Source organism: Apium graveolens, chromosome 7, assembly GCF_009905375.1.
Source record: "Apium graveolens cultivar Ventura chromosome 7, ASM990537v1, whole genome shotgun sequence".
Lineage (NCBI taxonomy): Eukaryota > Viridiplantae > Streptophyta > Magnoliopsida > Apiales > Apiaceae > Apium > Apium graveolens.
Window position 1 is genome coordinate 258,392,887 of NC_133653.1, and position 23,303 is coordinate 258,416,189.

Genomic DNA, 23,303 nt, shown 5'->3' on the forward strand with positions numbered 1-23,303 from the left:
TTCCTTAATTTTAGGCATTTCTTCCTCAATTTTGACTATTTTATAAATCTCAATCTGAATATTGTTTATACCAATTTTTGGGCATAACAACTACCCCCCAAATTCCATATGTCATTGAAAATAGGTTTGGAATTTTTCCTCATTCTTATCAAAATCTGTATAAACAAATCTTTCAATACTATTTTACTAGGCACCCTAAACAGGATATGCCCATTTTTTTTAAGTTCCAAATTTTTTCATTTAGAATTTTAAGTTACTGTGATAATGACATGAGGCACGCCTTCAAGAGGGCGCGTCCTGGAATTCGAAACGGTTTCCCCTATTCTTCGGGAATCGTGATCGACGTGATTGATTTGACAGTTATCCTTTTTTGGCTATAAATACAAGTCACAATCAGTCATTTTCTTTTTACTTTTACTCTCTCCCTTTTTTCACTTTCTCTTTCTTCTCCAAAAACTTCAACTCCGGCGGTATTATTTTGCTCGGAATCCTCTCTCTCGGTCACCATTTCCCCAGCTTTTTCAAATCAATCTCTTCCCAAACTAAAGAGGTATGTAAAACTTCTCGTATTTTTGAATTTCATTATGTATATCATACTGCATGTTAGTTTGTGTTTTTACTTATTTACCTGTTTTTGATGTACAAGGAATAGTGTATATATCAGTGTATGTATATTCGTAATTCCAAATCTCTATAGTTTTAGATCCAAAATCGCAGAACTTACTTCCAAAATGGTGTTTCTGAGAATTCCAATCGTTTATTCCTTATTTTTAATTAAATTTAAGAGCATATATCTCGCGAGACTTGTTTAGGACGTGCCCTAAACATCTTAATATTTAAGCAAACCTTTTAGGCTTTGCAACTGATAGGACGCGCCTTTCTAGCATAGGAGGCGCCCTAAAAGGAAGTTGACATAGGTCACTCCTAATACAGGAAATACCATTATCTCAAGGCATCTATTACTCTATTTATTTCCTTCATATTTTCTTCTTTCATTCTTTCATTTAGGGCGCACCCTTAATGTTTTTTGATTTTCTTAACAGCTGGAAGACGAGGGCGCATCCTCACCTTTTCATCCTTTCAAGGATTTCTGCTATAGGCTAGGAATCTACTCTCCTCCGCCCATTTCTTTCTTACTAAATTTTTCGGACGCACACAGAACCCCTCATTTCCTAGAGCAAGAGGCGTGCCTTATTAAAGAATTTAAAATCGGCGATATCATGGCAGAATCATCAGATGACTCCCAGAACCGCGTCACTTTGAGTCAAAGAAGGGGCAAACAGAAGCTGATTCAAAAAGAGAGATCCCCAGCCCCTGTTAACACAGAGTTGGACGACGATGATTGGCTTGAAAGCTTGAATGCTGATAGGTATAGCGGCGTTGAAATTGGTGTGAATGTCGGGGCAGGGCCTTCTAAAGTTTCCTATAAGGCCATCTCTCCAAGTCCCTCTCCTCAGCAATCTCAGGGCGCGTCCTTTTCCCAACACTCAGATGGCGCGTCTGAAGAAAATACCTCGCCTCTTCGTGATGAGAGCGACTTTTTAGACGAGAACACCCTCTAGTTCTCCACTTCTCCTGACCCTTCTCCCATCCCTTTGCAGCACTAGGAAGTTTCTGACAGTGAGCTGGACTTTGACTGGAATGAATTCGAGCCATGCACCGAAGCTGTGAAGAAACGCTTCAGGAAAGAGTATGGCAAGCTATTATGTGTTGGACTCCCTTCAGCCTGCTCAGATGAACAGTTGGGGTGGCTCATGGAATATTATGACTTGGAAGGTATATGGGCGCGCCCTCTCAGCATAATGCGGCCCCATATTTTTAATTATGGAAAGAATTTTAGGATTCTCAGGATGGTGACAAGCCCTAAGCTGGTCTCACTTGGAGTGGGCGTGCCTCTACACCCCTTTCTCAGGGAGGTGATCGAGCTTTATGACGTAGCTCCGCTCCAACTTTCTCCTAACAACTATAAATTTGTCCTCATCTTGTTCATTCTCTACACATATTTAGGACCCCCCAGCCCACAATGGCCGAGGTGAGTCATTTTTTTAGCCTAAGAAAATCTGACCATGGGTATTATTACTTGGTGGATGATGAACAACACAATAAAAAAGGGTTTTCTTCCAGGAAACTTAGCCACAAGAAGGGTTGGAAAGAGAACTTTTTTTATTTGTACGATGTTCTAAGGATAAGAATTCAGTTCAATACATACCCAAGTAAGGGCGCGCCTACTCTTTTATTTCCCCATTTTTATTTTTTACTTGATTCTTATAGCCATCTTTCTCCTTTAGACAGACCAGTGGTGAAAGCTCTAGAAGGCGCGCCTAAAAGGCGAGCCGAAACTTTGCTCATAGTAGCTGTTGAGAAATGGAATTTAAAAGTGTTGGTTACCAGGACCAACCTCATGCGGGTTGGAATCCTTTCCGACCAAGTGGGAGTGAGACGTAAATATGTGAGATTTAGAAAAGGCGTCCCTGTCTCGCGTGCTATGGATTCATATAGTGATGAAGAGGCTGAAGAGGAAGAAGAAGAAGAAGTAAAATATAGCTCTCTTCAGGACGAGGTTCCTTCAGGTTTGGTCATTTTAGGTTTTAATGGCGCGCCTTCCATTGTTGGCGCGCCTTCCATTGTTGGCGCGCCTTTGTTGTAGAAGAATTTTATTTTCAGGCGTAAATTTTTGTCAATTTCAATCTTTGCTTGTTATTTTACTTTCCTTAATTATAGATCGTTCATCTATGTTATGCACTTTATTCTTATTTTTGTCTTTCCTTCTTGTTCCTCTGTATCCTTCATGTTCATCTTAGACTTTTACTTCAAGACTTGTCTAGGCGCACCTTATTTATTTGGCGCATTTATTTTGCTATCTAATGTTGGTTTATTTGTTTTGTACAGGCATGGCTCCCCCAAGAATTCTCAAGTCATTCGGGGTGCGTCCAAGCGACAAGCCTAGACCTAAATCAAATAAGGATGCTCCTAAGCGCCAGTCTTCCATTCCTGCTCCTGCTCCCGTCTTCCAGTCTGCTCCCATTCCGAAAAAGTCAGTGATCAACTTGACTGAGAGACAGAGCGCGCCCAAAAGGCCACGGACGGAAGGCGCGCCTTCAGGTTCTTCAGCCTCCCTAAACTGTCTTGGCCCACTAGGCTCCCTCCATGTGACTGATGAGAAAGTGGAGCAATGGAAAGCTATGAGTTTAGAGGATGCCACTAGAGTTTCTATTAAGGCTTCTTGCCAATTGTTCATTCATTCTAGCCAAATGGTGGACAAGCTTATGGAGGAAAAGGCGCGCCAAGAGAGGCTTCAGGGAGACAATAACATCTTGCAGAATACTCTCAAGGACAAAGATTTCCTTCATTCCAAAGACATAAAAGCCAATGATTCTGAGATAGCTTTCCTCAAGGGTGAGGTCGCCAATTCATCTTCTTTGCTTGAGATTGTCAAAAAAAAGGTAGAATCTCTTAATGTAGAACTGGCTGAAGCAATGGCGAGGATAGAGTACCCTGAGGATCGGGAAAAGAATGGTTGGCTGGAGGAGAGGAGGACAATCACAGACGAAGCTTTCACCAATGGTTTTCACTTCTACCGGATATGGTTCATGGCGAACGATCCTAAGTATAGCTTCGAAAAGTTTGGCGAAGAAACCGTTGCAGAGATGGCAGAATTCAAGAAAGAGTTCGCCCATGAGATCTAGTCCAAAAGGGTAGAACTCGGGTTGGAGGAACTTGAGGGCGCGCCTACTGAGGAGCCAGAAAAGGACACGCCTGAGGTCGATCACTCGACTCCTCTCCAATCCAACCCACCTACTGATGAAAATGAGGGCGCGCCCTAATTTGTTATCTTCTCTTATCTGAACTGAGTCTCTTAATACTTTGAGGAGCCAACCCTCTTTTGATATTGTGCAAAGTTGTATGACTATGTTTTGCTACTCTTTAACTTTTGCATTATGACATATCGTATGGTTTTATTTTTATCCCTTTCAGCATGCATATAAAATCTGCTAAGGTGGGCGTGCCTTAATTTTATATAGTTCTCTATTTTGATTCTCTCTCAAACCATTATACACTTCTATCATATAGAAACACGAGGTGCGTCCTTCCATAATGGCGCGCCCTTATATCATGTTTATATTTTCAGAACATAAATCTTCTTTAAAGTCAAACCGTTATGGCGTGCCTTACTGTAGGGCGCGCCCTTTAGCATTTAGAGGACATTATTTAGTATATTCATGGGTACTTGTCTCTTTGAAAGATTTTAAAGTTGCTCCTATGTCATTGAGATCTATAAAATTCTTTATCGGAGCATTTTGAAATCAGGGCGCACCCTGATTCTTTTTTAACGTGTAAGTGCCAAGTACACCTTTCTTATTAATGATTCTTTTGCAATAATTTTATTTAAGTACCAAACCAATGGCGCGCCTTGATATGAAAGACTTTTCCTTAATTTATTTGATCAGCCACACTGTTTTATTTTTGTGCCATCAATTTGCTAAGTGTCATGCTTCTAGGCGCGTCCTTTTATGGAGGCGTGTCATGGTATCCTGATCATTAATAATTTGGGTGTGCCTTAACATAGGGCGCGTCTCAGATTTTCTTAGATAAGTGTTTTTATAACTTATGATTTACTAGGGCATATTCCTTAGTATAATGTTGGAATTCTGCTGTCATATCACAGCATGGATATATTTTGTTGGTGTATCACTCATAGGAGTTCTTTATTATGAAGGAACTTTGTCTGAAAGTTTTATATGCCAAGCAAATAAAGCAATTTGAAGCAACTTCTTTCTTTTATTGATAATGTGCTCTAGTGTACAAATTACAACAGTCCCATGACTACTATGCTCTATGGGGAAATTATTTGGAAATTTTATCATTCTGCTATTTCCAAAGTTCGTAGTCATGTATACCGCCCCTAGGCTATGAGGAATTTATTTGCTACTAATCTATTACATATGAATTAATCATAGAAATGAGGGGGACAAAGCCACACCCTACTGATAATACTTTCGTAAATGCTCTGCATTCCAAGCTCGGGGAATAAGTTTACCATCCAAATCTTCCAAGCGGTAGGTTCCCTTCCAAAGTATAGCCTTGACCTTGTATGGTCCCTCCCAAATAGCTCCAAGCACTTCATGCTGAGCTATTTTGGTGTTTGGCATGACCTTTCGTAACACGAGATCCCCTACCTTGAATGGCACGGATTTTACCCTCTTATTAAAATACCTCGCGATTCTCTGCTGGTATGCAGCAAGCTTTAATTCAGAGTTTGTTTGGGCTTCGTCTAGCAAGTCCAAATGGAGCCTCTGGTTGACCTCTGCATCTTCTTCAATAAACAAGTCTCTTCGTTTGGATCCGACTCCTACCTCCACGGGAACCATAGCCTCATACCCGTAAGTCAGTAAAAATGGGGTTTCTCATGTGGTCGATCTGGGAGTTGTGTTGTAAGACCAAAGGACCATGGGTATCTCCTCTGGCAAATCTCCCTTCTTTTCTTCCAACTTAGCTTTCAAAGTATGCTTTATGATTTTGTTTATGGCTTCTGTCTAACCATTGCTTTGCGGGTGATAGACTGCGGCAAAATCTTTCTTGATGTTCAAGTCCTCACAAAGCTTCCTTAGCTCTTTACTGTCAAACTGCTTCCCATTGTCTGAGATGAGTTTGTAGGATTTTATACATCACAGAAGCATGATAAAACATTTTTCTTGATATAAAATCCATATAATCGCATATAAATCGTGAATAAATCGAGGGATCGATTACTAACCTTTAATAGTGATCCAAGAACGATGAACGGAGATCCCTAACAGCTGCTCCTCAAGTGTGAAGCACTCCACCGGTATCCACCAAGAGATCAAAATAATGGAGGGAGGAAAAGGTTGAGAGAATTAGGGTTTTTATTTTTTGGGTTGAGCCAAATAGGGTTTATAATAGTTTATTTATAGGCAAAATTTTCAGCTGAAAATTTTCCATAAAATATTATTATTATTAACCCTTTAATTGACTATTCTTATTAACCAATTAACTAATAATTAAAACACCTTTTAATCATTAATCCCTTTTCTAAACACTTTAGAAAAATAATTCTCTCACTTGATTTAATTTCCAAAATTAAATTCTTAATTAATAATATTAAGAACTTTTCTTAATTAATTTATAATTAATTAAATCTCATTTAATCAATTATTAAATTTGCTAATTAATTATTTATTTCACAAATAAATAATTACCAGTCATTATTAATTAATTCCTCCACCATTAAATCATTCTCTTTTATGGTGTGACCCTGTAGGTTCAATATTAAGCCGGTAGTAGAAATAAATAATTTGCGTTCTCGCTTCTGACCCCTTACAATTTGCCTACATATCTCTATTTATAGGGAATCAAACTAACGTAGTTCTTGGGGAACAAGAAACCTAAGGAGCTTAGATTTCTTGTCCCGAGACCCAATGGGAAACCCACTGGAAATCGTCTTCTACTAGCTTTAGGAATGTCCGCCGATGAGGCCCAACCACAAAGGTCCAAGGCTCCCGCGGCTTCGAGACTTCACGGATAATGCATCTCCCTAGCCAAGGATAACCCTCCGCTACCAGTTTTTTCTCTAGTCCGTGGACACAGGTATAGTCGTGGTTCACCCCAAATGTTGGACGCATCCTTGTCCCCCGATAAAGAGCCCCTACCAGATTACAGGACAAGTGATCCCAAGTTTTTGGGTGCAAAGTGCAGGATACTCCGAAATTTTCCAACGAGGACACCCGTTGACTGCAGAGACAGAGCTACCAAAGCTCACACCAGATTTTACCCCACATCCCCAATGAGGACACTCATTTACTACAGGAGGAGGCCTTCAGTCCAGGCATACCCCCGGAGGTCTCTGACCACGGACACCGCCTTCCTGTAGATGTGCTACAAAAAGAAGTTCTTCAATAGAGTACTTGCATCAAATAGGTTAGTAATAATAATCTTCATTTTCCCGGAATCTCCCAAAGAACCTGTCCAAGCAATCATGTTGAAGTCCTTTCCAAGGTATTCCTCTGACCTAGGGCGCGCCACCTCTCCATGAATTTTCTTCTTTTCCACCAAATCACTGGGTGCGCCACCTCTCCATGAAGAGGGCGCCCCCCTTGTAGATGGGGTTTATTGACTGCAATCCTCTTTATCAACCATCAAAAATATAGGGTGCGTCTTGCCTACACCAAAGGCGCACCTATTTTCCTTCCGTAAGGAAGATAACTTTATTTATTCCTTAATTTTAGGCATTTCTTTCTAAATTTTGACTATTTTATCAATCTCAATCTGAAATATTGTTTATACCAATTTTTGGGCATAACACTGGATAGTGGAGTTAGAGATTTCGAATGTGGAAGTTGAGTGTGATTCTTTGCTCACAGTTCATACTATCCACAAAGAAACACCAAATTTGCTTGAGGTTGGAAATATACTCGATGAATGTCGTGCAATAATAAGATGGAGGCGCGATATTAGGGTCTTACGTATTTTTTAACAGGCACACACAAGCTGGGGTCTTTCGGGAAATAGCCCGTTAATTCTTCAGAATGAGGGGAAGGTGCGTAAATCTTACTCTCTGGATATACTGGTATGTTTAGTTTGATTTGGTTAAGGTAACATAGTAGCTCATCCGCTAGCTAGGGTATCCTTTGAGACAAATTGCTTTTGAGATTTTTTTTTCTCCTCCACATTTAGTGTCGCGGAATATTATGTATGACGTGTCGTTAATTTGATATATATCCCATTTTTTTAAAGAAAGGTATAACTGTTCCAAAAAAATATGAACATATCCATGTATTAGTTTGATTATTATGAAATTCTATCATTTAAATTTTAAATGAACAAAATTAAAAATTTAATTCAAAATATATTTTTAAAAAAATATTATTAACATAGAAAAAGATTTGTGCGATTGGTGTTTTTGTGAATGAAAGAGAGTAATCAACACTAATAGAGTATTGTATCCTATTTCATAACACGATATATAAAACCCCTCTGAAAACAGGCGGGAATATTACAATCCCCATTCCCCCCATTTTCACACACACACTCTCACAATTAGCGATGAATAACGGCAAATCGAAGAAGCGCGCCGCTGCGGCGGCGCCGGCGAAAACGCCGCCGGCGAAACAACACGCCACGACGGAGATCGACGAAGATGAGATGCTCGACGAGGACGTTTTTCTCGACGAAACCCTACTTTACGAAGAAGAAGAGATGTTAATGCGCGATATGGATGAGAGAGAAGCAATTGCTTCGCGTCTCGCTAAGTGGAAGCGACCGGCGTTGTCGCCGGCGTATTTGTCGCAGTCTACAAATATCCGTGAGTGTTCGATTTGTGTGTTTTCTAGGGTTTTGGCTCGGTTATTTAGGTGTTTTGTTGACTTTAACTATATGATTTGTTCGATTACGGTTAATTGCAGTGCTCTGTAAATTTTAGTTTTTTTTGGTGTGTATTATCATAGCATTTTGTGGTTTTTAGCTGTATGGATTTGTTCAAACATGGTTAATTTCTGTGGTTCGATAAATTTAGGTTTTTTGCGGTGTATTGTGATTTTTTTTGAGGCATTTTGTAATTCATAAGTGTATTAATATGTTTAATTTATATTTGAAGTTAATATCATTGCTTGTGAAAATATAAGGCTTTCAAGTTATTGATTTTGTAGTTTATAACTGTTTGTTCAACTATTGTTAATTCTGTAGTTTTGAAATTTATAGAGATTAGCTGTTTTTTTTGTTTATGACTTTTTTGGATATTGTGTGCTTTATGGTTGTATGGGATGTTGTAGCAATCTATCATTTGTTTAATTACTCTTATTTTTGTAATTTTTTATTTTTTTAATCGATCTGTCATATTGTTTTAATTTTTTGTCGATTTTGTGTTGTATTGTATTCTTTGAGTGGTTGATGTGTTTAGAAATTGTTAATTTCAGTGTTTAAAAAAATTCCAGGGTTGTTTTGTTGTAGTTTTTAAGGCATTTTGTGTTTTTTTGGTTGTATTGGATCATTGTAGTATTTCAGCAGCTGGAAATTGATTATGTGATTGGAGAGAGTCATAAGGAGTTACTGCCTAATTCTTCTGGCCAAGCTGCTATTATCCGAATCTTTGGCGTCACGAGGGAAGGTATCATTATTATTTGCATCTTTCTAATTTTATCTGATGTTTGAGCTGACAAATTCCGGCGTTATAGTCCCTAAGTTATAAGTTTGTGTAAGTGTTTTTGTTCAGTGTTTTATGAGGCGTTAATACGTCTATCCCTGTAATATTTTTGTTTCTGATTGCTTTTAATGTTTATTAGGTCATAGTGTTTGTTGCAATGTGCATGGATTTGAACCCTATTTCTATATCAGCTGTCCTCCGGGGATGGGGCCGGATGACATCTCCAATTTTCATAAGATCCTGGAGGTATTTTTTTTCGTGATTTTATATTTTTTGCAATTTAAAATAGTACTCTAATGTAGGCTTTTGTGCGTTTATTGACTATATTTTACTTGCCTCACGTGGTGATTTTTAGGGAAGAATGAGAGAAGCTAACAGAAACAGTAATGTTCCCAAACTTGTTCGGCGTATAGAAATGGTTCAAAAGAAGAGCATCATGTATTATCAACAACAGAGTTTACAGCCGTTTCTCAAAATTGTTGTTGCGCTTCCAACAATGGTTGCCAGCTGTCGTGGTAAATTTCATTGTTTAAGATTATAAGATTCTTTGTGTCATTAATTTGTTATGTTAGATATTGTGAATTGAGATTGTACTTGAATTATGCTGTTACATGTTTTATGTTAGATGATACAGATATTACACTTGCTGGGCGTGTCGCTTCTATGGTTGTTTTCAATGATAATATACTTGGAAAATTTATAATTAACATGGAATGCACTTATTTATGGAAAAATTTCCCGTTCTAGTATGTCTGACTCAAATTAAGCTATTTGGATACACATTATCTGTAGTGGTGAATCTGGATTTCGAGTACGCACAAAAATTGCTTTTGCCTTTGTGTACATTTTTACTGTCTCGTTTTAATCCTGTCTAATCAAAATGTGCCAGGCATCCTTGATAGGGGAATACAAATTGATGGTTTTGGCATGAAAAGCTTCGTGACCTATGAGAGTAACATTCTTTTTGCTCTCCGCTTCATGATCGACTGCAACATTGTTGGCGGTAATTGGATTGAAGTTCTGACCGGAAAATATAAGAAGACAGCAAAAAATTTATCTTATTGTCAGCTAGAGTTCGATTGCCTGTATCCTAATGCATATAAACACATTATCATTTATTTGTACATGACATACTATATTTTGCATTATGGGGATGTTTTCTGGTAGAATGATATTTCCTTGACACACTTTAAGTTTTTCAAATTTGGTAAGCCATGTTCCAGAAGGAGAATTCTCTAAGATGGCTCCATTTCGTATATTGAGTTTTGACATTGAGTGTGCTGGTCGTAAAGGTCTGTTCCCTGAGCCTACCCATGATCCTGTTATTCAGGTATTCTTTGTCTCTTTACCATTATTACTGCTTTTGTGTAGAATGTCACCTACTTTATAAATGGAATGGTAATGCTGTGCAAAATTTCAGCTTTAGAAGCTTAAGTTTTTATGCTCTCGTCCCCTTTTTTTAATCTAATTGGTCTTAGTAGTAAAAGAGAAAGTTATCATGCTCCATTCTCCTAGGGTTGGTTTATGTGGAGCTATTTATTGTTGATTTTTTCTTGATTGTCCCTTTTAGATTAATTGTTCAGAGATCAAAGGTCTTCATGGCATGTGTATTAGGAAAGGACAGTTCCAAACATTGACCTTAAGTTTGATCAGCTAGATGTGACATGTTTGGTTTTAACCATAAAATGGTGTATTTTTGTTTTTTGCCAAGTAACCATTAAAATGTTAAAGTTATGTAAGAACATAATTTTATGTGACTTATTGTAAAATTTCCATTTTTTTATTTTTCTGATAATTAACACTATATTCAACTAACATTCTAGTAAAATGGCTACTCCACAACTTAAAGTGGACTAAAAAAATTCACACTAAGGTAGTCTGCATAAACTTTAAATCTTTATTGCTGAGATGGGACACATCTTATTTAAGTAGCCAAAGTTATTATTACATGTTATTAGAAACCATGTACAAATTTATATATATAAATGATCAGTGTCAGAAGAATATTTTTAGTGGCCAAAAGTGTTTATTGGGGTTCTTTAGTTTTCTTCTTTCAATTGCTCACATAAGTTTTTCTTTTGTTGCAGGTGGCCAATTTAGTTACTTTGCAGGGAGAAGCTCAACCTTTCATTAGGAACGTAATGACTCTGAAATCATGCTCGCCAATAGTTGGTGTTGATGTAATGTCGTTTGAAACAGAGAAAGAAGTGTTGCTCGCGTGGAGGGTGATTATTTCCCTTATTTTGGTCTTGCTACTTGTTTGATCCGTATCTTATGCATATTATATTCATAATCCCACCATAAATTGCATTGACAAGACCTTTTCCACTTGATAATATATGATGTTTTCGTGTCTGCAAAATTTATATAGCAGTTTCACTTACAAGATTTGTTTTCCTAAAGTTTAGCAGTTTCACTTACAAGATATTATTGCCGCAGGATCTCATACGTGAAGTGGATCCAGATATTATTATTGGATATAACATCTGCAAATTTGATTTACCTTATCTCATTCAGGTTTGTGAAAACTATTTTGTGGTTTCTGATATATAATAAATTAGAAATTACTCAATGAGATTATTGAAGTGCTGATATCGATGTTTCATCAGGAATAGGAGGCCCGTCTTATCCAAAATTAAATAAAAATCACATTGTAAAGTTTTTTCTTTGTTGCTTTAAATAGAATCCATTTTTTTTCTGCTGCAGAGAGCTGAAGCCTTGGGAATAGCAGAATTTCCAATACTGGGTCGTGTCAGAAATAGCAGGGTCCGTGTTAAAGACGCGACCTTTTCTTCCAGGTTACTCTCTAAACACACACATTTTTTTAGTTCTGATATATATCGCATCTTCTGCTAGACTTGTTTGAAGATAAGTTCACATGATTGAGTAATTAAATTTCCAAATCAAAGTATAGTTTAAAATTGAGTTACTGGTGACTCTGAGTAGGAGGATGAATACCATAATATCCTTCGTGTGTGTATACTCACACATATATATGTGTGTGTGTGTGCTTCAAAATAATCAAAGCTGTGGATTTGAGGGGTTCCAGACATAGTGATCTCGGTTCTTCTACTCTCTGTTGTACTCGCAAATGTTTAAGTCCCCGTTGGTTACATGAGGTTTTATTTTCGCTGGTATTAGTTTTATGACTTTATCAAGAAGTAGGTGCTAGTGCTACTGTGCTATCTTATAGGATTAGTAGTTTCTGGTTATGATCTGTGTATTCTCCGATCTTGACATGAGGATACACTTATAAGGAACCACTTTAGGATCTTTTAACACTAATCCTAATTATGAAACGAAAAGAGATCTATTTATGCTAATCCTAATTACCAAACAAAGAGATCTGACAGATTGTTCTTTTGTTGCAGACAGTATGGGACAAGAGAAAGTAAAGAAGTTACTGTTGAAGGAAGAGTGCAATTTGATTTATTCCAGGTTATCCTCTATCTGGCTTGTTTACCACAAATAACATTTTATTTTATTTATTTTTAATTTATTAGATGTTTACTTATCCAGTTGCAATTTCTTCATATGAACAGGCTATGCAAAGGGATTATAAGTTAAGCTCATACTCGTTGAACTCTGTTTCTGCTCATTTCCTTGGAGAGCAGGTAACTCTATACCTTTCTGTTTACAAAATTAGGAGATTTATATTCTTAACTGATGTATTGTAATCATATTTCACTGCCCATTGCAAAATGTGAACATATAATTTAGATTAACAAATGTATCTTGTTTTTCTTAATAATTCAGTTTTATCATATATATACATAAAGAAACTATCTTATTCGAAATTATGCGATCTGTTATTATCAAATCCAATTGCATGACTTGAATATTAAGTTTGCTTCGGCAATACAGTTATTTTTGACAATGTCTTTGGAGTGCAGAAAGAGGATGTTCATCATTCAATCATATCAGACCTTCAGAATGGAAACCCAGAAACTAGGAGGCGGTTGGCTGTATATTGTTTAAAGGTCCTATACTGATTTAAAGTTTATATTTGAAGTTTACTTGTTTTTTCAACAATTTAACTTTGTATTTGTTCACCCGTTCATTTACTGAATTACCTCTTGATGTTTTTAGTATATAATAATATCATAGTTGTCACTAATGACATAAGGGGTACTTTTAAACAGAATTAAGTCTATTCCAAAGCCCCTCTGTGTTGAATACATCAAACGGATTGAACGGCATACACAACTGCAAGTCAAAATCCTTATACCGTCGAGCATGTTAAGAAACATTTATTAACGGCGAGTCAAAAAGCTTATACTGCTGGGCATGTTGAGAAATATTTATTACGATCTCTCCCTTTTACATTGGGAAATGTTGGTTACCTTGAATTGATGAATATTTAGTTGAGGAGTTCATTGAGTTTGTACTGATTGTCAGTTGGGAATTGTCATGACATTATTCTTTATCTATGCATGTTTGGGTAGTCAGTACGGCACAAGCCATAATGCTCAGAACCATCTACAAGGGTTAAATTATAAAATGTCTTCAGTTTGTTCTTCTGTTTATATACAGATAGCTAAACGAAGTGACACATGTACACTCTTGGTCTTAATGCGAGTTGAACATTTGAATATGCAATTTATATTGCTAAGTCATGGTGGCTTGTATTGCAGGATGCTTATCTGCCTCAGCGGCTTTTGGACAAGTTGATGTACATTTACAATTATGTGGAAATGGCTAGAGTAACAGGTGTCCCTATGTCGTTTCTTCTCTCCAGAGGGCAGAGTATCAAGGTTATTCTGATAAAATACAAAATTATATCAGTGGCTGTGGCTGAGTGTTATATGTGTTTAAACTTTGAATATTAACTGTATCCACAGGTTCTTTCTCAACTTCTTAGGAAAGCAAAACAAAAGAATCTTGTTATCCCAAACGCCAAACAAGCAGGATCCGAACAAGGAACATATGAGGGTGCAACTGTAAGTAAATCATGTTAATAGGCCCCGGAATTAATTTTTGGACGATAAACATATGGATCTTTACTGTGCTTATTGTGCATGTTGGGAAATCTTTTGGATAGGCATCCTACATCTAAAATGAATTTTTTCTTTATGGTTGAAGTATCTATTTCTAGATATCGATATGATATTTATTATTTCTATAGAGCAATGAAATGTTTTTTAGATTTAAAATGAGTCAACATGTAATGTCCCAGTTTTAAGAGATTTAATTGATTACTACTATAATGTAAGAACTACCAAACATCAATGAGAATACTAATATCAGCTTTGAGTTCAGTAAGGGAGGATCATTGCAATTACGAAGTATGCTTAATATTCTACAGCTAATAGATTTTATCACATTTCTGGGTCCTGGTACAACGGTTCTGAGACATTTGACTTAATCTCATTTGTAGAAGGTTGATTGAACTTTCTCAGAATTGTTAGTCATATAATCAGCTTGCTACTGCATTTTGTGGTTGGTTTACTGTGAATATTGTGTCTTTTCGATGCTTATCATGGCGCCAAGTTGAGCCTTGACGCCCGAGTACCTTTGAGAAGACTAGTTGACAAGTTGCTCGATTGGATTGGGCGACTGTAAACCATAATCATAGATATCACGATGCCAATTCGGCCCTCAAGGGGTTACCACCGCGCCAAATTGGGGCTTCGAAAAGCTATGAAGCCGACTGGTCGTCTTTGTGATAACAAATTTTAACTAATATGACTGTAAGATTTAAGGAGAGACTGAGAATGAATCAAGTTCACACAGTTATACATGTTGAATGTTTTTATGTGAAGTTCTGTTAATAGTTGATACATATTAACCTGCTCCAGTTGATTTGTTATTTACAAAAGCACAATAAATGTTTTCAAAGTATGTGCTCCTAGTTCCAAATTTATATGAAAATAAATTACAATTTCAAGTTGCAGCTTCTACATGATAATGTCTTACATTTTTTTTACATTTAGGTACTGGAGGCCAGGGCGGGATTCTATGAGAAGCCAATAGCAACATTAGATTTTGCATCTTTATATCCATCAATCATGATGGCATATAATTTATGTTATTGCACTTTGGTATGCTCTTATGCAATTTGTTATAATTTCTCAAGGATCTCAGCAATTTGTGTATTGTTATTCTTAACTTTGATAAATTTATGAAGGTTACACCTGAAGATGTTCGCAAGCTTGCTCTTCCTCCAGAAAGTGTACATAAAACACCATCAGGCGATACATTTGTCAAATCAAATTTACAGAAGGTACCTAAAAAGGAGAAAATAATGTCTCTGAATATTGAAATTTATGTTTTTAATAATGAATTTCTTAATTGCAGGGAATACTTCCAGAAATACTTGAAGAATTGTTAGCTGCTCGGAAAAGAGCCAAAGCTGATTTGAAGGTACTTTTTTAACATAAATGATAGTTTCCTAATCCTCCAACAAGGGCTCTGTCCAAATTTTGCTTTTCTTTGTGCAGTTTCATAAGATATTGTAGCTTTCAACCAGTGTAGAATAAGATATATCTTCTTGTGGTTTTCATGGCTTACCCTTAACTTACGGTTGGGTAATGCCTTTATCAGTTACTTGCTCGAACGTAGATTACTTGGATTGTGTATTTTTTTAAGGAAATAGCACTTATCCTACCATAGTTGCATATGAACTAGCCTACCATAGTTGCATATGAATCTTCTATTTACCTCAGTATTATATAAAAACTCTGGTCACGAGTGCTTAAGCCTTATCAAATCATTTGTTAGTCTACCACTCCGCGAGTTGGAAGAGGGGCATGAAGCTGATGTTGGATGGGGCTGTTTCTGGTATTATTAGGTTTTCTGGGAAGATTTCTTGCTATGGATAAAAAAGCAATTCAATATAATTCTCAAGAATGAAACCCTGCTAAATTACAATAATCAAATTTCTATGTATAATGATCTACTTTCCTAATTATACTTTAATATATTTTATGAATAATAAAGTTTTGACAAGTATTAAAAAAAAGGACTTTCAAAGCCTATAATATTGCTCTGAAATACTTTCTTTGAGTTTTTTGATCCGTTGCCTTGCATCAGAAGCAACATAAGCTGATAAAAAAGATGAAGATTGATGCAGGACATCTACTGAAGAAGCATAAAGAGAATATATATATATGTGTGTGTGTGTGTGTATTTGGAATGATGTTGGATCTTATACTTGAAATCTTTGAAGCCAGTATCCATGTGTGCTAATGTTTAACAGGTTGTTGCCTGTTGCTGAGAATTGACTGGTCATATTGATACGAGGGTTATTGCAAGTGCTTGAGATTTATTAAGTATTGTGCCCACATGCCTAGTATTGCATATAGAAAGTTAAGGAAAGTATTAAACCAATATGCAGAAAATAAAGGAGGTCATGACCCAAAACAAATTGTTGAAAATTAATTGGCGAAGGGAAAAAATGACGAACCTGGTCATTTCCGTATTCTTTAAATGCAATTATGCAAACTAAATCTAGACAGTATATTTGTATGTCTTGTAATTGTATCCTCTTTTTGCGGGAACTAGTCTAGCGGCTACCAACTACCCGAATGTAACATCGATGGATGGGTAAAGGTGAGGAAATTTGGAGTTGAAGTGAAAATGGATGAAACCCCATGCAAGTCGCGAGAAAAGTTTACACTTAACAATATAAATAGCTCTATTATAATCTATGACAGGTTCGAATCCCACGGGAGGAGAATTTATGATTATGCCTTCTGGGCCAGAGCCTGTCGCTTAAATGCGGTTTAACTTGGTTCACGTGGTTTGCAGGCTATTGCGTGAGCCCGTAGGGATTACCCATCCGAAGGGTAGCGGCTGCAGGTTACCTATGATAAAAAAAAAATCTTCCTTAAGTCTTGTATACAATTAAACTTTAAAAGATAGTTTCCTCTAATTGTTATCTAAAAGATAATATTAATCTTAATCTAGAATCTTTTAGTTATGTGGCTTCCAAAGTTTATTAAATTGTTAGACCTATGTTTCTTTGGGCCATTCCTATATCTGTCCTGCATCATAGGTTCATATTACTGGGGAATTAACTTAAATTAACCAATAACAAACCGTTTACTTGCATACCAGAAGGTTCGCTGCAATTCATATTTTATTAGTTAAACATGATTTACTTCAGAGGTTTGAGGTTGACCTGTCTTTTATTTTTGGTTAATAAAGGGCGTTAATAGTCACACTAATATATATTTTTTTGTTTAGTCCAACTTTTGTCCATGTTAACATATTTATTTGATTCAGGAAGCAAAGGATCCGCTCGAGAAGGCTGTCTTAGATGGGCGCCAGCTGGCTTTAAAGGTAGCTTCGTATGAGTGTAGCTGTCTTAGACCCACATTTTTTGAAGAATTTCATATGAGTGTAGCTTTGTTTACATTCCTTTGATTAATCCCTATGTCTTACTTTGGTATTTCAGATTAGTGCAAATTCTGTTTATGGCTTTACAGGAGCCACTGTTGGTCAATTGCCATGTTTAGAGATATCTTCCAGTGTTACGAGCTATGGTAAAAATAGTTTGTTTCCTTTACTAATTTCATTTAGTACTATTCATATGAGTAACACCGCACGAAAAACTTAATGTTGGTGTTCTGCCTCAAGGCCCTAAACCATATGAGTTGTTTTCAATTCTAAAGGTCGACAGATGATTGAACATACAAAGAAACTCGTGGAAGATAAATTCACTACACTTAATGGATATGAGCACAATGTTGAGGTATATCCATTTTTAAAAAGTTTCCGGCGACATACACTTTCACCAGAGTTGCTTTGATTAATTGTAGGAATATACTTGTCAAGGCTTAGCTAAAAAGCATCAATTTTTTTTTACAAATAGATGCTTTACGATTATCTTTAATAAATTTGAGTGTCTAGTGTCATATTTTACATTGAACTTATAACTCTTTCGGGAATTTAGCTGGTCCAAGTTACCTTGTGGGAAGTAGAATATTTTCTGATCATTTTACTCAAGACAGAAGGTTTTACGTTAGAATTTAGACATGTACCGGGATTGGATAAACACAGGAGCCTCTATCTGTTCGACTAAATTTCTTAAAAAAATGTTTCTCCATAACCCTTTAAGTTCAGTAGTTCACTAAATTTGCTGTACCTGGTGGGGAATCACATTAATTAATGGAAATACGATTACTTGTTTTTCCTTAACTTGTACAGGTACAATCCTCTCTAGTTTATCTTTGTATTGTGTAGTTTATTTTGTATTCTGACTTGTTTGTAATATCAGGTTATATATGGAGACACAGATTCTGTTATGGTTTTATTTGGTGTGACAAATGTGGAAGCAGCAATGAATCTTGGCAGGGAAGCTGCTGAATACATTAGTGGGACGTTCACAAAAGTGAGGCATATTAGTCTATTACGTATCTGTTCAGATTAATATCTTATGAAGTTCTTAACCACATCCCTTTAGGCTTTGGCTTTGGCTCCCGTTTTCAAAGCCACAATTTTTTAATATAATAATCTGAAGTAGAGCTACCTCTAGCTTAGGAAGTATCAACATATCATTTAATATCCTCTCTATAGCTTCCATAGTGCCAACAAGTTGAGACCTCTGCTACATTATTCTTAATAGTATTAACTTCTCGATAAAGGTTTCTGAAGTACTAAAACTGGTAAAACAAGGTTTGCTTGATATGCCTCTCAACAATTAATGTGATGAGAAGCTTCTTTGTATAACTTTAAAAATCTCTCTGATGTGCATGCCACCTTTCTTGTGCATCCTGTCTGTTCTATATATAAACCATGCCATATTTTTTCCTTTCCTTTTTATTAGACCCATTTCTCTTCTTATTGTTGGTAATTTTTGTGCAGCCCATAAAATTGGAGTTTGAGAAAGTTTACTATCCATATCTACTGATTAGCAAGAAGAGATATGCTGGTCTTTTGTGGACTAACCCAAACAAGTTTGACAAAATGGACACCAAAGGTTAGCAAACGCAAAGCGCTTCTCAATTGTTGAGATCAAGTATAATATGCAAACTGTAATAGTAAAATGAGCTGTTTTTTCTTAAAATACCCTTTTAGATTAATTTTTTTACAAAATTTTCAGGTATTGAAACGGTTCGAAGAGACAATTGCTTGTTGGTTAAAAACTTGGTAACCGAATGCCTTCACAAAATACTAATAGACAGAGACATTCCTAGTGCTGTTCAGTATGTTAAGAATACCATTTCCGATCTTCTAAAAAACCGAATGGATTTGTCTCTTCTAGTAATTACGAAGGTAAGCGCCCACACACACACATATATTCAGTTAACAGCAATGTTCATAGATGCTGTTAAATGATCCTTTATGATGCAATGATTTTATTGATACTGAAATGAAGCGTGTTTCTACCTAAACTCAACTGAATCTCGGCTCGACAGGGTTTGACTAAAACAGGAGAGAACTATGAAGTGAAGGCAGCACATGTTGAACTAGCAGAACGTATGCGTAAGGTTAGTCTCAACTTGTTTACTTGATCTACATGGTATTTTTTTATCGTAAAATAAATAGTTGCGTTGTTGGTCACATTACGAGTTTCTGCTTCTGTTTATTATGACGTTGCGACACCTCTTTTTAATGTACTCAAGGACTTGCAATTTGTTTGATGCAAGTAAATAAAAAGTGTGCTGATTTTGTTTTCCTAAACCAACGTCAACATAATGTGCTATAAAGTAAACAAGTGCCATAAGTGTAATAATTAATTACTGGTAGGCTTGGCTGTACAAGAAAGCTTATGTTGTTATATCGTCCTTATTAGAGAGATGCTGCTACTGCTCCAAATGTTGGTGATCGAGTACCTTATGTTATTGTTAAAGCTGCTAAAGGTGCCAAGGTAATATTTTTTATGGTCTCATTATTTGGGAACTGTATAGCATGGTTTAACTATTAACTGAATCTGATTATTTGGTAATGAACAGGCTTATGAACGGTCAGAAGATCCCATTTATGTCCTAGAAAATAACATCCCGATAGATCCTCAATACTACCTTGAAAACCAAATTAGCAAGGTAAGTTTTTGCGTATGCTGCCTCTGCTTCTTCAATGCCATTTTGACCTAAATTTATTGTTTGTGCTATTCAAGATTTTATACTCCCTCCGTCCCACTAATATTGGCCATAAATTAAAAAACATGTATTTATCAATCACTTAAAAGTTACCAAATTTAATGCCAATTCAACATATTCAGAAAAATTTAACGCCAAATGTCAACATTTAGAAAAATTTCACACATTTAACATTTAATTTGCTTTAATAAGGAAATGTGGCCAATACTTTTGGGAATGATGAAAAAGGAAATGTGGCCAATATAAATGCGACGAAGGGCGTATTAGTCCCCCCTTCTCTCTGATAATTATTGTCCTACTTATCATAAGTTTCTACCAAATAACTATTGCTGTCAATTTGTAGCCACTTTTAAGGATATTTGAGCCCATCTTGAAGAATGCAAGTAAGGAACTTCTTCAAGGAGATCACACAAGATCAATTTCTATATCCACTCCTTCAAGTGGTGGCATAATGAAATTTGCTAAAAAAAAGCTAAGTTGCATTGGCTGCAAAGCGTTGATTAGGTAAGACTCTGCTTCTCCTGCTACTTCCCCTGTCCATATTTTTTCTTTCTTTGTCTTTCTATTTTGACTGCCTATGGCCATTGATTGTGCTATAAATTGTATTGCACTTCTTTATCTAATGTTTCCTTTACATATACGGTTTCTTACTAAAAGATTATACTTGTCACTGTTGTACATCCCAGAAGTATTCTAATTGAAAATAGAATGAGCCTCTCAAGTCGTTGGCATGTTTGTCGTGTTGGGGAAGCTTTTTACTTCCGTCTTGGCGATCATTATGGTGAAGTAAATAGAGTCACCAGATTTCCATTACATATATTAGTTGAAATAATTTATATTTATCAAAACTGTTTGCGAAAGTCTTAAGTTTTTTGTAGTTTGGCTCTGTTGTGAGGGTCATATTGCTTCTCACCTTAAATTTGCACCTTGGCAGAGCATTTGAATTTGGTTCTATTTAGAGAGGAATGATCTTTCAAATATAAATTGTAGCAGAGAAACTCAAGTTCAAAGTTTAAAATTAAAAACAAATTGATGGGATTTCCAACTCATGATACAAGCAACTAGAATAAGAATTTCTTCGTAAAACAGAGGGAGTATAAGTTTATTACCATATACGAGGACCTTTTTTTCCTTGTAAAATTTCTAAATTTGATTATTATGCACATGATGATAAAAAGAAACGGGCTGATATTTTTTTTAATTTTCCTGCAAAAAATGCATGTGCTATCAAAACATCTATTATATATATATATATATATATATATATTAATTGTAATAATTTCTGTTGTATTCTTTGCCAGTAATTCAGATAGTACTATCTGCGCCCACTGCAAAGGGAGGGAAGCGGAGCTTTACTGCAAAACTGTATCAACTGGTATAGATAGTTATTTCCTTCTTATCAATTTAAAGTTATTAATCAACACTAGTGACTTTCTATCGGTCACATGAAAAATAATCACTAATTTTCTTGATTGTGTAGTGTCAGAGTTGGAGAAGCTTTTTGGTAGGCTTTGGACCCAGTGCCAGGAGTGTCAAGGTTCTCTTCATCAGGACGTGCTCTGCACTAGGTTTGTGTTCCCCCTCCCCCCATTTATAAAGTGTGTTTTTTTGTTTATGCAAAAAAAATTTTGGTATGAGGTGGCTGGTTCGTATATGCGCTTTTTAATTAATGTATAAAAAATTAAGGTAGGAGTTGGCTAGTTCTCTAAGCCTTATAATGGACGTTATGGTGTATTTCTGGGGATGTCAGCCTGGTGGTGCCTCATAGTTGCTTAAATTGTTTTCTGCTCGCCTGTGCTTCTGCATGTCCAATATCTTGCTTATGGTAAATCTTTTACCAACAATTTTTCTTTTCAGTCGGGATTGTCCAATATTTTACCGGAGAAAGAAAGCACAGAAAGACATGGCAGAAGCCAAAATTCAGTTAGATAGGTGGAATTTTTAAATCATCAATGGCTTGTCCTGAAATCCAATGTCTACAAGATCTGTGCATATGGCATGCCACTGTATGCTTAATAGACATATTTTGGAAATCAGGGGACAATCGATATCTGCTAAAATCAGGGAAATAGATAAATTACAGCAAGTCTGATGTCAGGATCTACTGACGATAACTTAATTATAAGGTTATTTCAGATTTGTACTTCTACGGAAACTGGGTCTCTGAATGCCTTGATGATGCAATGAAGCCAGAATATGTAACAGGAGATGAGAACTATGGTGCACATTAGCTGGAAACAAAGAAATTGTATGTAGTTTTTTTACCAAAAGTGATGTTGAAATATCTGATATGTATATTTGTAGCAGTTAGGGTTACACTGAATAGTCATCACTACTCGGTCTCTTTGTTAATCATCCAAGGAGTGGTTTATGTTTCAATTCATGTATTCAGTTGAAGCGCTAATGGTAGGTTTGTAATTCCGCATTGTGTAGTGTACATTTTTTTTCTTTTAGGATTTGTTGTATGACCTAATTTTGGTATTATTTCACTTCAGTTGCATTATAATTCTTGTCCGCTTGTACTTGTCGAAGCCCTCTGATAGTCTCAGGAGATCCCAGATGTAGAAGCAGCAAATTACATCGACGATGTCGTGTATAAATCTTTCAGCTCACCTATGTCAATGCTAAACATTGATGTCCATGATGTCAACTCTACCACCACGAAATGAGGCATAATCCTTTGAAATCAAAATCTTAATCTTGTCAACCAATCTCCAATTAGTCTCCAAATGGTTGCATTCATCTGCCTGTACAACAAAAAACATCAGTTATTAAATTCGAAAATACAAGTCATATTAGAGAGGTGATACAAGAACGAGAAATGGATCAAAATGCCACTTTGGGCTAAAAATAGTTAAAAATGTCACTCCGTAAATTATGGTCTAAAATGTTACACTATGCAGTTTTTTTTTTAAAATACTTTCTTGCGTTTTTTGCTTTTTAAAGTTTTGAGCTTCTTATGGTGTGTCGTTTTGGGGGCCGAAAACATTACTTAATATTACGTTTTTAATATTTTTTAAAATTAATATTTTTAAAATTTAAGAGTATCCTAATTTAACAATTTTTAAATATTTATAGTTCAATAATTCTCTTTTGAATTT

At 36.0% G+C, this 23,303-nt stretch overlaps 2 protein-coding genes across 3 annotated transcripts; one reads left to right on the plus strand and one right to left on the minus strand.

The window, feature by feature from the left end:
• Positions 1–4,982: 4,982 nt before the first annotated feature.
• On the minus strand, positions 4,983–5,369 carry LOC141674740 (uncharacterized). Its single transcript, XM_074481442.1, has one exon. It carries the CDS (start codon positions 5,367–5,369, stop codon positions 4,983–4,985), a length of 387 nt encoding a protein of 128 aa, XP_074337543.1.
• A 2,587-nt stretch (positions 5,370–7,956) lies between these two features.
• On the plus strand, positions 7,957–22,717 carry LOC141671695 (DNA polymerase delta catalytic subunit). Of its 2 annotated transcripts, none has more exons than XM_074478008.1 (30): positions 7,957–8,320; positions 9,011–9,121; positions 9,297–9,403; positions 9,513–9,672; positions 10,047–10,242; positions 10,352–10,487; positions 11,245–11,382; positions 11,597–11,674; positions 11,864–11,955; positions 12,529–12,595; positions 12,700–12,771; positions 13,051–13,137; positions 13,792–13,911; positions 13,999–14,097; positions 15,091–15,198; positions 15,285–15,380; positions 15,455–15,520; positions 17,384–17,440; positions 17,556–17,643; positions 17,773–17,852; positions 18,378–18,491; positions 18,965–19,079; positions 19,203–19,375; positions 19,519–19,590; positions 19,896–19,970; positions 20,056–20,145; positions 20,546–20,706; positions 21,504–21,577; positions 21,683–21,770; positions 22,060–22,717. In XM_074478008.1, exons 1-30 carry the CDS (start codon positions 8,062–8,064, stop codon positions 22,145–22,147), a joined length of 3,267 nt encoding a protein of 1,088 aa, XP_074334109.1. In that variant the 5' UTR covers positions 7,957–8,061; the 3' UTR covers positions 22,148–22,717. The 2 variants fall into 2 exon arrangements, with proteins under 2 accessions (XP_074334109.1, XP_074334110.1); XM_074478009.1 differs by lacking the exon at positions 22,060–22,717 and adding an exon at positions 21,889–22,045.
• The last annotated feature ends 586 nt before the right edge of the window (positions 22,718–23,303 follow it).

What these genes read in the sequence shown, in the direction of transcription:
- LOC141674740 (XM_074481442.1), bottom strand. Translation starts at nt 5,369, where the DNA reads ATGGTTCCCGTGGAGGTAGGAGTCGGATCCAAACGAAGAGACTTGTTT.
- LOC141671695 (XM_074478008.1), top strand. Translation starts at nt 8,062, where the DNA reads ATGAATAACGGCAAATCGAAGAAGCGCGCCGCTGCGGCGGCGCCGGCG. An exon ending in CCCATGATCCTGTTATTCAG is followed by an intron (nt 10,488 to 11,244) that starts GTATTCTTTGTC and finishes CTTTTGTTGCAG; the next exon opens with GTGGCCAATTTAGTTACTTT. An exon ending in CTGCAAAACTGTATCAACTG is followed by an intron (nt 21,578 to 21,682) that starts GTATAGATAGTT and finishes TTGATTGTGTAG; the next exon opens with TGTCAGAGTTGGAGAAGCTT.